The sequence below is a fragment of the Poecile atricapillus genome, chromosome 17 (genome assembly GCF_030490865.1).
Source record: "Poecile atricapillus isolate bPoeAtr1 chromosome 17, bPoeAtr1.hap1, whole genome shotgun sequence".
NCBI lineage: Eukaryota > Metazoa > Chordata > Aves > Passeriformes > Paridae > Poecile > Poecile atricapillus.
In genome coordinates this window covers 4,232,261-4,247,060 of record NC_081265.1, presented here as the reverse complement: position 1 = coordinate 4,247,060, position 14,800 = coordinate 4,232,261, and the positions used below count along the sequence as shown (strand labels likewise).

General features: G+C 43.6%; 1 protein-coding gene across 1 annotated transcript in view; it reads left to right on the top strand.

The window, feature by feature from the left end:
* The window catches only part of RAB11FIP4 (RAB11 family interacting protein 4), a 113,024-nt gene that overhangs the window by 38,881 nt on the left and 59,343 nt on the right, over positions 1–14,800 (top strand). Inside the window, exon 3 of the mRNA XM_058852543.1 lies at positions 2,793–2,881. Within this exon, the coding sequence (XP_058708526.1) occupies positions 2,793–2,881 (89 nt within the window). The remainder of the gene's footprint in view (positions 1–2,792; positions 2,882–14,800) is intronic.

Genomic DNA, 14,800 nt, shown 5'->3' with positions numbered 1-14,800 from the left:
GGCACAATTTTGAGATTCTTGAAGCCAGTAGCCATTTTTTCATTGATTTGCTGGATGTTGGAACAGGTTCAGATGTCTGCAAGGTAGCGATGATGTGCTTTGGTAATCTCAGAGGAAAATGGTCTCTCATCATCTCTTCTTCCCTTTTAAATGGATATAATGACATGCAGATCTTCCCAGGAGGATGAAGAGAGCCAGGCTGTGATGCCAGCTTGCATGCAGAGCAGTGCACAGGGCATGCTGCCTGCTGCACACCCCAACATCTCCACACTAAAAAGTCACTTTTGCAGGAGGAGACTGGTTCGGATGAACTGACACCCTGAATCTGCTCCCACCGATGGAAACTTGGCCTGTGACTACAACAAAAGCAAGATTTGGCTGTGTTTGCCATTTTAACCTATGCAGTCTGGTAAACAAATTGGATTAAATGCCTGCTGATGTTCTGGAAATGGGTCTGGTGCTTGGCCAGTTCTGGACCAGGCCATAAAAGCCTGGGTCAGGTGGCTCAGGTGAAGAAGTGGTGAAGGCTTCACCAACTCAGCTGGATGCAAAGGAGGCAATGCTTTTCACCCGTGTTTTTAGTGAATAAATGACAGGCCAAGAGCTGTCCTGGAGTGCTTCTCCTTAATTGACAAGGGAAATGCAAGAATGTGATCAGGAGTAATCTTAGATAATAAATGAACAGCAAAGTGGGGACACATTTCAGACCCTGGAGATCTGGGAGCTGTTTGTGACTCTCAACAGACCAGTCTGGCTGCCCTTTTGAAAGGAGGCAATGTAGAAACATTTCTCACACCCTTGCTTTGGGCAGTTAAATCCTTTACTGAAGACCCACAGCTTTTGTGACTTTCCCCACTAAAAAAAAAAAAAAAGAACATTGGGAGAGGAAGCACTGTTGTTAGCACAACTGCATTAGGATAGTGAAGCTTGAAATTATGGTGTAAACTATTGCTGTTGAGAAATTTTAGAACACTGTAAACAGTACTCTGTTCCTTACACTAATCTGCATCCATTACCATGTAGCACTTGGTATTTCTTTTCCTTTTTTGCTGGAGGTAACTCACTTTAATGAGTAGTTGCTCCATCTCGTGCAGAGACCTTTTAGAAAAGCAGTTAATACTTGTGACGAGTCTCACAGTGGGTGCTGGCACAAGGCAGTTTGATGAGCAATAAGCTTTAGTTATTAATGTCAAAAGGTAGAAGCAATAAATTGAATTTTCCTCTGTGAGAGGACTAGTGAATAACCTTAGGCAAGCACAGAGCACTTTAAGCTAAAACCGAGAAGAAAAGGATTATCACTGGGTGGGCAATGTGACAGTTACAGGTAGGGCAGGTTATGTAGACAGATGCTCTCTGCAGGCAAACAAGTTTAACATCTTTCCTCTATCAGCCAGTAGATTATGTTTTTGATTGTTAGTCCCAGAATAAACTCCTCTTTGAGAAGTGACCCTACCACACATTCTTTCCCACTAACTTCTCCAGCAAAATGGGCATTTAACAGCTTCATTTATCCTTATTTATCTGCTCAGTACCACCTGAGTCTCTCACTTTGCTGCAGAAGCTAAAAGAGGGAAATAATCGTGCTGCCTTTGTCCATGTGACACTTCTGAGATCTTAATGATGTCTTCATTCAGCAGGTGCTGCCTCCACGTGTGTCTGTGTGTGGCACATAGGGACAACACAGTGATTGCCCCTTTAAGGCTTCCTCCATCTGGTCATTTTTTCTGGTTTCTAAAGTACCCCTTTCCTTTACAAAGGACTCCTCTCCATAACCACAACATGTCTTCATCCCTACAGATGTTACTCTTTTATGTAAAACCAGCAGAGAAGGTCAGGTAATGGTATAAACCTGTTCAGTTCACACTTCCTTCCATCACCCTGTTTCCTCTGGCTGAGCTGCTTTGTGAGTGGTATCCATGTGTAATGTCACAGGCAAATATATTGCATTAGTGCTGGGATGGGAGGGAGAAATAACACCTGGGCAATTGCAGCTTCCAAGTAGGATAGTGCCCAGCACGTGCTGAGAACGTTTCACACAGTCTGGGCCCACGGCTGTGAGCTGGGTGCTCTAAAATAACCTGGCCTGACATCACTGCCTTCTGCAGCTCACCCTGCCAAGTGCAGTCACCGATAATTAATGGGGAATGAGACATTTGGTGATTTCAGTGTTTCTATCTTTGTCTTGGGTTTTCAGATGAGAGAAGGACCAAGGGAAACACAGACATTGATTTTTTTTCAGCTCTTAATGCGGTTGTTAACAAAAGCAAACATAGAAGCTTAAAATCTCTGGTTGCAGTGTGTAGATATTTGCTTGCCAAACACTCTGTGACAGAGCTTTTTTTGCAGGGGGATTTGTGACACTTAGGCATTGCCCCTTTGTCACTTTGACTAGAGAAAATTAGAAGCACTTCTGACAGTGATGTGCAGTAGCCACTGGCCTGTGCCAAGCCTGCAAATCCAGTGCTTGACTCCAGAGCCTGGGTTTGGTTAGAGGTGGGTTTGTACCCCATGGGGTGGTTTACCAAGCCAAGCAATGTTCAGCTTTCAATTTCTTTGCAGGCTAGTGTATCCATGCTGAGATAATTGCACTTCTCAAGTTCTACATGTTGAATGTGTGCTGGGCAGAACTCTGAAGGCAGAGTTGTGTTACACCTATTTAAATAAATCACAAAGCTGCCTTCCAAGGTTTTGTACATGCAAATTGGCTACAAACCAGTGTTTCTTCCTCCATTGTCCAAGTAATGGAAGATAAACTCTTGGCCTGACCATTTCCTCTTGTTTCTTTTTGCCAGGCTGTGAAGATTTACTAAAAGATGTCCTGTCTCCTGAAAACTCTGAGCCCCAGCACTACCAGCCACAATATGTTGATTACTACTACCAGGTAAGAGAGGCACTAATTCTATCTCACGTTAGTGGGCTGAGGAAGCCTCTGGAGTGATGTGTGGTTGGATCATTGTAAATGTTGTTGTTTTACTCGGCCTATTGACTCTTCCTTCCTATGTTCATGGCTGTTAGTGAGCCACCCACACTCTTTTAGCTGCATTTAGCGTGGGTTAACTGGTGGGAAAGTATTTAGAATTTAGGTAGTGTTCCTCTTACAAACCTCAGGATTCACCTGGCTGTGAAGGGAGATCCCTGTACAAGCTTGCTGGTGCCTCACAAGTGGAAAACACTGATTTGTATCTAATTAAATCAGTCAAACTTTGTAGGTGAACAAGTCCTTAGGGACCTCCTGCAGATAATAAACAGGGAGTCAACAGCTGTTGGGAAGAAGAAAGAATATACCCTTGGAAACTTTTGATAGTATTTTGGCTGGTGGGTGTAGCATATTTTTAAACCATTAAAGGTCCTCATTTGTATCCTTAATTTGCCAGTGTCTGTGCAGTCTAAGAAGTAGAGCACTGCTAAGTTTTCCTTTTAGCATCTCTTTGTCCCTCCTTCACTTTACTTTACTTTTAATCACCTCCATCCATTTAAAGATCAAAGGTGCAGTTAGCATCATACAGTCAGGGAAGGATTGTGTGTCAGCAGTGTTATAAACTGCAAATGATACTGAAATCAACAGGAAAAGCATTTTACCTTCACAGGTCGTGAAGTGTGAGGACAATTCTCATGCATTGCAGAAGGATAAGTGTGCTGGTGAGCTGATTGGGGTGGTTACACCACTCCATGCAGTTACACAGAACGGTTTCCACTGTCCATACAAAAAATAGAGACATTTCCTGCACCTTAGTGTCCATCACCACTCTGCTTGTCTCTAAACCCCTGGTTTTTTTTTCTAAACCCCATGACTGATGACATGGATACCCACCATGCTGTTTCTTGGTTACCTTAATAGATGCCATAAACCAAACTCCTTGGTTTGCAGTAGCTGAGAGAGGCTGTAAAATGAAAACAGGCTCTGCACACCCTCAGTGTTCCCCTATCACTATGCAGACATTGCAGGCTGGTTCTGACACTCTTTGAATGCAGGTGACAGTTAGTTTTGTATTCCTTAGAGATTTCACATCTGCTGTCATGCAAAGATGTGCTGGGTAGAGCTCTTGAAGACAAACTGCAAAACTCTGCAAACTGTGCCTCTTCTGCCATCCATCCTCCAGGAGAGCCTGAGGGTGGGAATTGCAGTTGCTAATCCTGGTACCAGCTGCTGAGTTTCCCATTTGAGAGCTGGATTTGTGCCTCTGGGAGAGGGAGGGGGCAAAGGGTGACCCTTCCTGTTCAGAAAGAGCTGATCTGACAGTGCTGTGATGGAAGCCTTGCTGGTCACTCCTGATGTCCACCAGCCCCCTGAATGGTCCCTGCAGGGGGTGGTACCACTGCAGTGGGGTCCTGCAGCAGTGTTTGCCCACTTTAATGGAGCTAGTGTGGGATTTGTGCAGCCTGGGAGCAGAACCAGATCCTTCCACACCTGCCCAGGTGAGCTGTCGTGGTGGGGAGCAGACAGGGAATGGTGTGCACTGCTGCACATCCCATGTTTATACCACAGCACCTCTGGAGCTCTGCCCTCCAGAAGGGTTCGTTCCATCTCCCACCTGCAGGTCCTCCAGGTGCAGTTTGGAAACTGTTCGCTAGATGTCAGCTAAAGACTGGGAAAAGGCGTGAACAGCCTCTGCTCCAGCCTTAAGGATTCTTTGCTATGGAAGGAAATTGGAATTTTCATGCTGATGAAGGAGAGAACTGAGGGTCAGGTGGATTTAAGACTATCACCATGAATGGCATTCGTTCCCAGTTCCCAAGGAAGAACACACAGAAAACATATAAGCTGTCCTTGCAACTCCCAGACCTTAATGAGTGTGAATTCCTGGTGCTGTAATCAAATTTATGGGCAGCTCCCATTGGCACAAATGGTCGTTGCCTGTCTAATCTGATTTTCACCCCAGTGCACCCTTTGCATGTCTCTCAAATTCCCAGGCAGCAGAAGGACACAACTGCCGTGATGGTACAAACAGATATTTTAAAAGGGAATGCATCTTTTTTATTCCACCCAAGGGGCTGTGCTTACACACAGGCAGGTACTGAGCTGCTTCATTGTTATGCTGTCTCTGCATTCACACGATGACTTGAAAGGGAGATTCATCCTTGTCACAAGTTATTTGTGACTGTCCTCTGCTTTCACTTTTCCTTCCCCTCCCAAGAGCCCCCTCTCTGTACTGTAGCTTTCTGAAGCCCAAAGGCAGCAAATTGAAGTGAAGGTAATTCCAAGATGTGGGATGAAGTAGCAGAAGCCACTGTGCGGTGCTGAACTGATCCAGCTGTTTGAATATGTTGAGTCAAATGGGGAAGAAGAAAATTCCAAGCTTCCAGCCTTTAATTACAACCAAGTGCAATTAATTTAAAGGGATATATAAAACCCCCTGATACCAAGAGTTTGGGGCATTTCATTTGACGTTTTATTAATGGTCTGATTTTTTTTGTTTTTCTTCAGTATGAACAAAGAGCAAAAGCTGACAAGCTTTTAAAGCTTTTAATGTCTGAAAACTTTGTCCAAAAAAAGGAAGAAAAAAAAAATCCTATTGTGTACTGAATTCAAAATGTAAAGGCCATTCCATGGAAGGGTCTTATTGGTCTCTATTGAAACGCTGTTTGAGTGATATCACAGGCAAATGGAGAGCTCTGCCTTTGAGCTCAAGGCTCTTTAGGTGTGATATGCAGAACATAAAGAGCAAACCTGGTTACTACAGGATGTCCCACTGACTTCCATCAGCATTGATTCAGGCTGCAGAGTGTGTTTTCTCTTTGGACCAGAGACAGCTGCTCCACAGAAACTTAGGAGGATGGGATTGCAGTTAGGAGATAGCAGCTTTAGAGCCCTTCAGCTTTGGCACCTACAAATAAAGCTTTTCTGTCTGTCTGTGAGTTGAGTCTGTTGATTTGGTTAAAGTCTGAATTGTGCTCCATTTGAGGCACTGCTTTGGTCAGGTTTTCTTTATTAGTATAATTTCTGTCTCTCACAGCCTTTAGAGAGGTAATAGAAATACTCAGAATTTGCCAGAAGGCAATTTGTCAATCCCAAATTCCTTTCCCAGTGTTTGGCACTATGGCCTCAACTCTTGTTTTGGCTTCAGTTTGAAGGGAGACAAAAGATTCCCTAGCCCAGTTTGCTTTGTGGCAGGCATCTGGTAGCACTTCAGAGCCCTTGGGTAGCCTTTTGGAGATGGTAACCAACACAAAGTCCACAGCTGAAGTTTGTGTGTGAAAACCCAGGCCCAGACTGAGCCAGCACAAACAAAGCAGAGTGCCTGTGTCTCACATTTCCAAATGGCTGGCTCTGGGCCTGCCCGGGCACCCGGCCAGCTGTGAGCACTGGCCACAGGACTCCCAGGGAATTAGGCTGGCTGCATCTGCAGCTCCCTGGCCAAGGTTTGCACTGCAGGCCCTGAGAAGCAGTGGTGTGGGGCTAGGTGCTCTTCTGTCTGAGACCCTAAGTTTAGGGAAATGGGAATCAGAACAAGAGCTCTTCTGTCAGCTCTTCACCTGGTGTATTTTGGCTGCTGATTTAAAGGGAGCTTGAATCGAGAGCACCCCAACAGATGACAGAAGAAGGGTTGAGTGACATATCTTAGAGCCTCACCATCAGCTAGCAGGGCACTTCTGAGTGCTCCTTGTGAAGGGACAGACTGTTTTTACATGTGAGTTGTTGCCTTTTCACCTGGAATCAATGGCCAAAAGCCATACATGCAAACCCATTGGAAAAGCATGTTGTAAGGTACAATAATGGCAGGGTCCTTGTTATAATCAAAGCTGTTTGTTTCTTATTAATTGTTGCTGCATTGTGTTGCCACATACCTTTTTTTTTCTGTTCCCATCTGTAAATAAGAGTGACTCTGTCTCTTACCAAAGTACAGGATGATCGCTGCATATCAAAGAATGAGCTGCCTTTTCAGTCCTCTGTGTGTTCCCCTGCCTGCCAAGTGATTAATTACACTGTATGAACAGCAGAAAAATTGTTGAAACATGACAAATAAATTGTGTTTGCCTCTGGGATGGAGCTGGGACTGCTGGCTGATCTGCTGCTTTGAAAATATTTTCAGTAGCAATTAGGAGTCCCTCACCACCTTCTGAAAAAAGCTTTTTTCCCCACTAGCTGCTTGAGGATATCTGCAGGTGCCTGTGTCAGAGCAGAGGGGACCTTCTGCACTGTGAAAACACTGTGATACAAATGAGTTTTTCACTAGGCTGTGGAAGAAGGTAGCAGGAGAGCCTGTAACCAGAATATTTTTAATTTTCATCTCATGTGTTTAGAAGCAATGACTCCACCTTGACCATCAAGTTGCCAGTGTTCTTGGGCAGAATAACTGACCTCATTTATTAGAAGGGTTTTCTTGAAAGTGTTTTTCCTAACATCAGACACAGGTGTTGCCTGTGTCTTAGTGTGAAATAAATCTTTCCTTCCACCTTCAGTGGCAGCAATAGCAGCAGCACTGCTCTCTTAACAGAAAAAGCACACAAGTGGTTAAGGTGGAAATATCTTTTCAAACCAACAGCCAAGAGAGGAGGAAGACAGTTGGTGGGGTAAAGACAAGCAGTACTAAATACATCAAACTGAAGCTTTTTTTCCTCCATTTCTTATCAGCCTCCAGTTTTCTCCACCACCCACACACTCTCAGTCACTGTTGGCTCCCATTGTGTGTTCCTGCAGATGCTCAGTGTCTGCGTGTGAAGATTCCCTGTGCTTGAGACCTGGGCTGTTTTCTGCCCCCCTGGGATCACACAGTCCATGTTTGCAAATTGCTTCCCTTACCAAGCTGCTGGGGGGCTCCTGTGTCCTGCTGTCCCCACAGGACCTGGACATCCACAAGTCTGTGTTACATCTGGTGCTCCAAAATCTGCCAGATTCTCCTTCCCCTCAGCTTGTGCTGCGTCCCCTGAGAAATGTGTGCTCAGCATCTCCAGAGATGGCCTTTTGGGAGGCCCAGCCTCAGGATTGATCCCAGCCCCTGCTGAAATTGGTAGAAACACTTCTTAGACCTTTGCAGGTGTTAGATCAACTTCTGGGGTTGTTCCCTGGGTCCTTGTCTGAATCCTTGCTGGAGGGGTAAGGTGGGAGAAAGGCTTGGTAAGGTACAGCTGTGTAGTTACAGAGAGAAAAAAGTGCCTGTTCCCAGGCAGAATTTTACACAGGCAATATGCACTGTCTGCACCAGGGAGGAGTTTATTGTAACCTCTACAGGCAACACTCTCAGCAATTCATTTTTCCTATTTTTTTTTGAGCATCAAAAAGCAACATTAAGTAGAATTGCTGAGAAAACCCCAGTGAGCAATTACCAAGAGCAATGAAGAGCACAGTGTGCCCCCGTTTGGGATTCATTTACATGGAAATTGCCTGCTTTCACCTGGTGATATTCTGAATTTTATTTTTTAGGTTTGTGCATACATGCAAAAATAACTGTCCTTGGTCAAAACACCTGCATAGAAATAACCTGCCACTCTGGCTGCTCAAGCTGATTCTGAAATGCTGCCCTGAAGAACTGCTGTACTGAGAATGAGCAGTTCTGCACTTGGGGCAAGGCAGACACCTTTCAAGAAAATAAATGCTAACTCCTCCAAACAGAGCCATAAAAGAGATTGAGGATTATTTTCTTTTTTAAAACCAGCTTGCATTTTTGATTTGGTGGATCACACACTGACATTTTTAAAGGGGAAATTACTTTGTCCCTGACTCATTTTTGCTCATCTGCGGTGTAAAACACATGTAAAATAACTCAAAAGAAATGAGGCACTCTGGCCTGGTCAAAAATAGTTCTTCTCTTTCTCAAAATGTGTTTTGGGTTTTCTTTAGAGAGAAATCTGAGTTTTTGACTTTCTCATCGTGGGCTGGGCCAACAAAATACTCTGAGATCTTAGAGCCTGCAGGCTGGAGAAATCTTTTCCCACCCAGTAATTGGCACAACACCCCAAATGCAACCACAGTGTCTGAGGCCAGCAGGGCTGGGGGGTGACCTGGTGGAGAAGCCACAGCCCTCAGAATGGAGGGTCTCAGTGCAAAGTGTTGATTCAGGTGGTGCCCTGTGAGAATCCAGCATCTGGGATGAAGTTGTGACAGTGTTTTTATACAAATTCTGCCAGTTAGCTGGTTTAAATTTTAAGCACCTGCTCTTGCAGGTGAACCGCTGGTCTCCTGTAATAGAAGCATAAATCAGTGAGGGGGCAAAGATTGTTTGTTCCCCACGGGGTCTTGTCTGAGTTAAAATTTACTGTTTCTTAGGGCTAAATTTGGCTGGGTGGTTTGAGACAGGGAAGTGTGACTGCCTGGTTCAGACGTCACAGCTGTGACTTGGCAACAGACATGAAACTCCAACTGGAGCATCCTTCCAGGCATCCATAGGAAAGTCATTTTTTACACTTATTTGTGATCTGTTTATCTTTTTCTTTTTCTTTTTTTTTTTAAGTATTTATTTTCTGTAGCTCGGGTAGAGTTCTGTATAGCATTCAGAGCTTTACCATTTTGAATCCTGTCACCTCTCTCTTTGGCAGAACCACTGTTTAATAGACATTTTCTGACTCAACCTTAATTTTCTTTCTGAGGCATTATCTTCAACCTTTTAATCTGCTGATTTTCTGACAGAGCACAGTTTTGGGGGTGTTTTTTCTGAAATTGTCAGTTGCCATGGCAAAATATTCCTCCCATCCTTGGATAAACCAATTTAGGCTGTGGCACAGTCTTTAGGTAGAAGCTGTGAAATGACTGAAAGCTAAAAGTTGGTCTCTTTTATTGAGGAAGTCACATCCCTCTTGACTTAACCCTTCAGGTAAGTATGGCTTTGTGGTTTAGTGCCTTTTGCCTTTTGTTTGATGTACTGAAAATCTGTCCACTTTAATTTGTGGTGTGCCTTGAGTACAGCATTCTTAGCAACAAAAGCAAAGAAATATTATGACAGCACTGGCCTTGCTCTGTATTCCTGTGAAAGAAATGCAACTGCTCTGTCTGAGGGTGGTGAACAAGTCCTGACTGATACACGGCCTTTGGGGAATACCAAAATATCTGTAATAAAAGTAGCTCTATGAGGGCAGGGCACACAGCATTCACTGGGTTTCTTGACACTTGTGTGACAAGGAAATCTTTGTCCTCCAGTTCATAAATTGACACTGGCTCTTTCTTTCTTGATTTTTATTATTTCTTATTCTACTTTGTATCATTTCTCTTTGCTGCCTGGGGAAATTTCTGCTTCATTTATGGAAGACTGTGGGACAATCCACAATCGTCTTTATTCTTCGTGGAATATTTACAGTGATAAAGCTGTGAAATTGAAATATAGTTGGTTTTTTAAAATAAATAACATTGGTTTAAATTGGTTGTTTTCTTTTTATTTGTTTGTGGGTTTGGTTGTTGTTTTTTCAGAAGAAGAAATTTCTGTGTAAATGTGTAAAAGCTGGTTGATAAAACCAAGATTCCAGGTTATTATGAAACTGTAAAGAGAAAGTCAGTCACAGAGAGAGGTTCTAGCTGATTAAACCAGCAAAATCCCTCATTGCACAAGCAAACAAAAAGAATCTGACTGCTTCTTTTCTGCCTTTTAACTTCTCTGATGAACCTGAGAGCAGTGTCATCTTTTGAAGGTAGCTTCTTTCATTTTTCAAAACAATAGCTGCACATATTGCTAGAAATTTACCCACTAAAATAAAAACATTCTTCCATGGGTGAAATCTTACAGGAGTAATTTCTGTCAGACAGCTGCTGCTGTGCTGTGAGACAATGTTTCAGGGTTCAAATACACGACTTCAGTAGTCCCAAGAATTGCCACCAAAGTGACCCAGACAGTTCATGAAATTGCCCAATTCTTTTCCTGGTTATGAAAGCTCCAGGACACCTTTCCCACATCCTTCATCTCTCATGTCAGTCCCAGCTCTTGCCACATCCAAAGTCCCCACAAAACCACGTGGCAGGGCTGTGACCTGGTCCTGCAGGGGGACAGTGCCACAGCCGAGTGTCACAGAAGTGCCACAGAGGGACCATGGCAATATCCTGCATCAGAGGCAACAGAACAGTTCAAAATTAAACCATTGTACTCAGCTGGGCTCATAGAACTAAAATGAGATCTTGATTATCCTGTCTGTTTTTAGAAACTGGAGAAGAATTAAAATGTGATTTTAATTTTTTTTTATATTATTATTATTTTTTTATTTTTACATGCTACAGTGTAGAATGTCTTTGTCTGGGTGGAGGCAGTTTTTGCCAGCACTGTCACACATCTGGGCTCAGAGAAGCAATTGGTAACTGAACAGGAAGAAAAAGTAGGCCAGCCTACAAGAGAGTATCTAGGAATTACTCCTGAGGGATTTGTGCTACACTGCCTCCAGCAGCTGAAATAACAGCATGAAATTGCGATTAAAAATTAAGAAGAGATATGGGCTATTTGACCTTCTTTCAGCCAGGGACACAGAGGCCCTGTCTAGGATGGGGATGCAGAGAAATGCAGCTTCTGTTGAGCGATTATGTGCCAGCAAGAGGCTGCTGAGATTCATCCTAAGCTCAAGGAAAAAGGGAGATAATTTCTTTCCTTGCAGAACCTAAACCAGTTTCAGCACTGGTTAAAGTGGAATGAAACTCTCCTTGCTCCAACAGCTACAGATGAGAAATAGGAAAGCAACTGCCAATTGTTAGGTTTTCTGAGTCTACGGAAATCTAGGCAAGATTAATTAGGCCCCTGAGAGGCCTTGTTAATTAGGATTTAATTTGCCAGACTAGCTATTTGGCTCACCTTTTTACCCAAGCTGTTACTGTAAACGCCCAGCTGACTCCAGCATCAGCTGGGGAAAAAGCCATGAGCCAGAGCAGCCTGTTTGGGTGGATGTTGGGTGGATGTGTACATCCCAGGCTTGTTTTGGAACTTGGTTATGATGAGCTGCTAGGAAGTGTAAGTTGGAATAAAAATATAACCATGGCAGCGTTGATATGGAGCTGACACAAATGCTGATGAGCAGTTTGGGCCAACAGTGTGAGTCTGGTCTGTGGCTCAGTCTGAACCAGCAGGAAGGGTTTGGAAGGAGAGTACACAAAGTCGAAAAGGTGTATCAAAAAGGGTGATTCCTTGGAGCTTGTGGCAGCCCTGTGTAAATAAGACTGTGATAACAAACTGCTTGACTTTGCAAGAGGTTTTGATTTGTCCTGAGCTGTGGAGCCTGAGAGTCAGTGAGGAGATAGCCCTGGTGGGAATCCTTCTCTTTTGTTACCTTTGGGCATCAGTCTCTGCTCACTCCACATGTACTCAGTGTGTGTTTGTACAGCACCAAGTAGAGCCAAGCAGGATAATGACTGGAGGAGAGGAAGTTTGCAGGCTCTGCACCCTTTGATAGGTATAGCAAATACATAAATATTATATATATACATCATAGAGTTTTGGCTACTGATTTGTATAGAATAGTGCAATACTTATGTAAATTGTCTTGCCCATGATAGGAATTTATTCATAGCACTCAACAAAATCTGACCTCATTTAAAATGGGGGGAACTTCTCAATTTACTTGACTGTGCTGCCATCTTCTTCAACAGGCAGAGAGGATGTTTGTCTTGTTTTGGTGACAGCAACAGACAGAACCTTGCACATTTTTGTATATTCTCCACAAGAAGTTTCCTCGATCTGTAACCGTTCTGCATTTATTACTGCCATATGCATGTTGAAAAAATTATTGGTGTTTGTTGCTTCAATGAGTTCTTAATTATTGTTTCCTTGAAGGCTAATGCCATTGGAGAACATTTTTGTGGGTAACTGGGGCACGTGTGTTTCATCAGGAGATGGATCATATGGTTACAATGCCCTAGGGCACAATCATGGAAAGGTTTAGTGTGTGGAAGGTGGGAACCTGTCCTGAATGCAGAGGGGTATTGAAGGACCATGAAGAACTGTTGGTCAGATTCTTATTATTAAACATAATTTATATCTTATTGATAAAAATCAATTTGAGAACGTGAGAGGAACAAGTTTGTGTTCCTGCTGAATTGGTTGGGGTTTTTTTTTCCCGCCTTGTAACCTTTTGAGATGGTTACAGGAGGAGCTTTACTCATATATATCCCTCCTTCCAGCTCTAACAGCTTCACCCTCGATGGGGTTCTTTTTTGGGTTTTGAGAGTTTTAGAATTTAAAATGGCTTGTCACTCCTCAGAATATTTCACAGACTACTTATTATTGTGAAAAAGTGAAGAGGCCTGAATAATGAATGAAGTCCGTATTTCCTTGCACCTCTGAGATCTGATTTTTATGGAAAACAGTAATGTAGAGTATTTTATGAAACTAACAGATAAATATTGCCTTTCTCAGATATTTGTTTTCCTCTGAATTGTTCAGCACAAGGATCAACAACCATCCCACTATGAATCACTTTGCAGGGTTATCTGGCTGTGGGAGCTGCCACAGTTTTGTCACCTGGGAAGCTGTCAGTCAAGTGGCAGAATAAATCACCAGCTTTCTCTTTCCACTGTATTTTGAAACTGCACTTAAATGATTCTGTTTGTCTCACTGCCAAGCCAATGGTGAGATATTATGGGGAATTATAAAAGGCAGTTTTGTGCAGTAAATTCAGAGTTCAACTGTGCTCCAGTACAATTCCTTGCCTGTAAAGAAACTCTGAGGAAGCCTTCTCAGGTTACTGCACCCTGACAAAAAACTGCCACTGGGAGAAATCCTGTGTCATGTTGTGGTTCTCAAATCAAAGGGGAAAGAGTTTGTGCTTAGGTATAGCAGAAGGTGCCCTGCCAAGAGTGACTGATACCCTGCTGGTTTACAAAGAAAAGTTTTAGCAGTGAAATGACAGAATAACACTGCCCCATGTGCTTCATGAGGCAAGGTCCTAGGGCTGGGGGAAGTCCTGGAGCACTTTTCTCTGCAGTTATTGAAGGTCACTGATTTTCCCCCATAAACAAAATTGTCAGATGTTTCCTGACTTAGAGCCAGGGCATTTCTTACTGTACTGCTGAGGGACATGCTTTTCCTCTAGCTTGTGTGTAGTGTTACTAGATCAAAAACCTTCACAGGAAGAGACAGTCTCTCTTGATTGTATTTTTATAGTGCCTGTCCTGTGCTCCTTTGCCTCTCTCCTGGGAGGACAGGATCACTTCACTTTAGAAGGAAGACATTGGAAAGGGAAGAAACCAGCACTAGTAGGAGTATTTCAATATTTACTGAATGAAATCATCATATTGTGCATGGGCTCATCTTCTTATGCAATGTCTTCTTTCCTGTGAGGGAACTGATACACAAGAGAGGAAGGAACCTCCTGAATAAGGTCCCAGGGGTTCAGACTGTGTTAGGACATCCCCTCTTATGTCTGTTAGCATGGCTCCCTGGGGCTGGCATGTGCAGGTCTGCTTGGGGAGGCTCCACATCCCACTTTCCAGGAGGCTGGGGCTGCCTTGGCCCTCCTGACGCCTCCATGAGAGCTCGTGGGTAACAAGAACCACATGGACCACACGTCTTTCTGCTTCCTGAGGCGTTTCACCATCTGTAACTGCTTCTAGGATCACTCAGGGGGTCTCAGAGTTTCCCCCATGCTGCCTCACAGGACATCTTTTCTCATGGCATCTGAACACTTCCATAGTGAACATGATTTATTAGAAGGGAGAGGTGAGTGTCAAGGGCAGGGATTTGTGTGTAAGAGTAGTTCAGTGGTTTTTATTTGAGCAGATTATGGAAACAGAATGTGAAAGGTAACTAGAAGTATTTTGCTCCCTGCTGAAAGGATACACAAAAGTCATATTTAGCACAAGGAGGGCCCTTTCCATGACCTGTTCTCTACAGAACATGGGGCACTGCAGGCCCTTGGCTGGACTCACCCCAGATTCATGGGGTGTCTTGGTTTTCAGTGG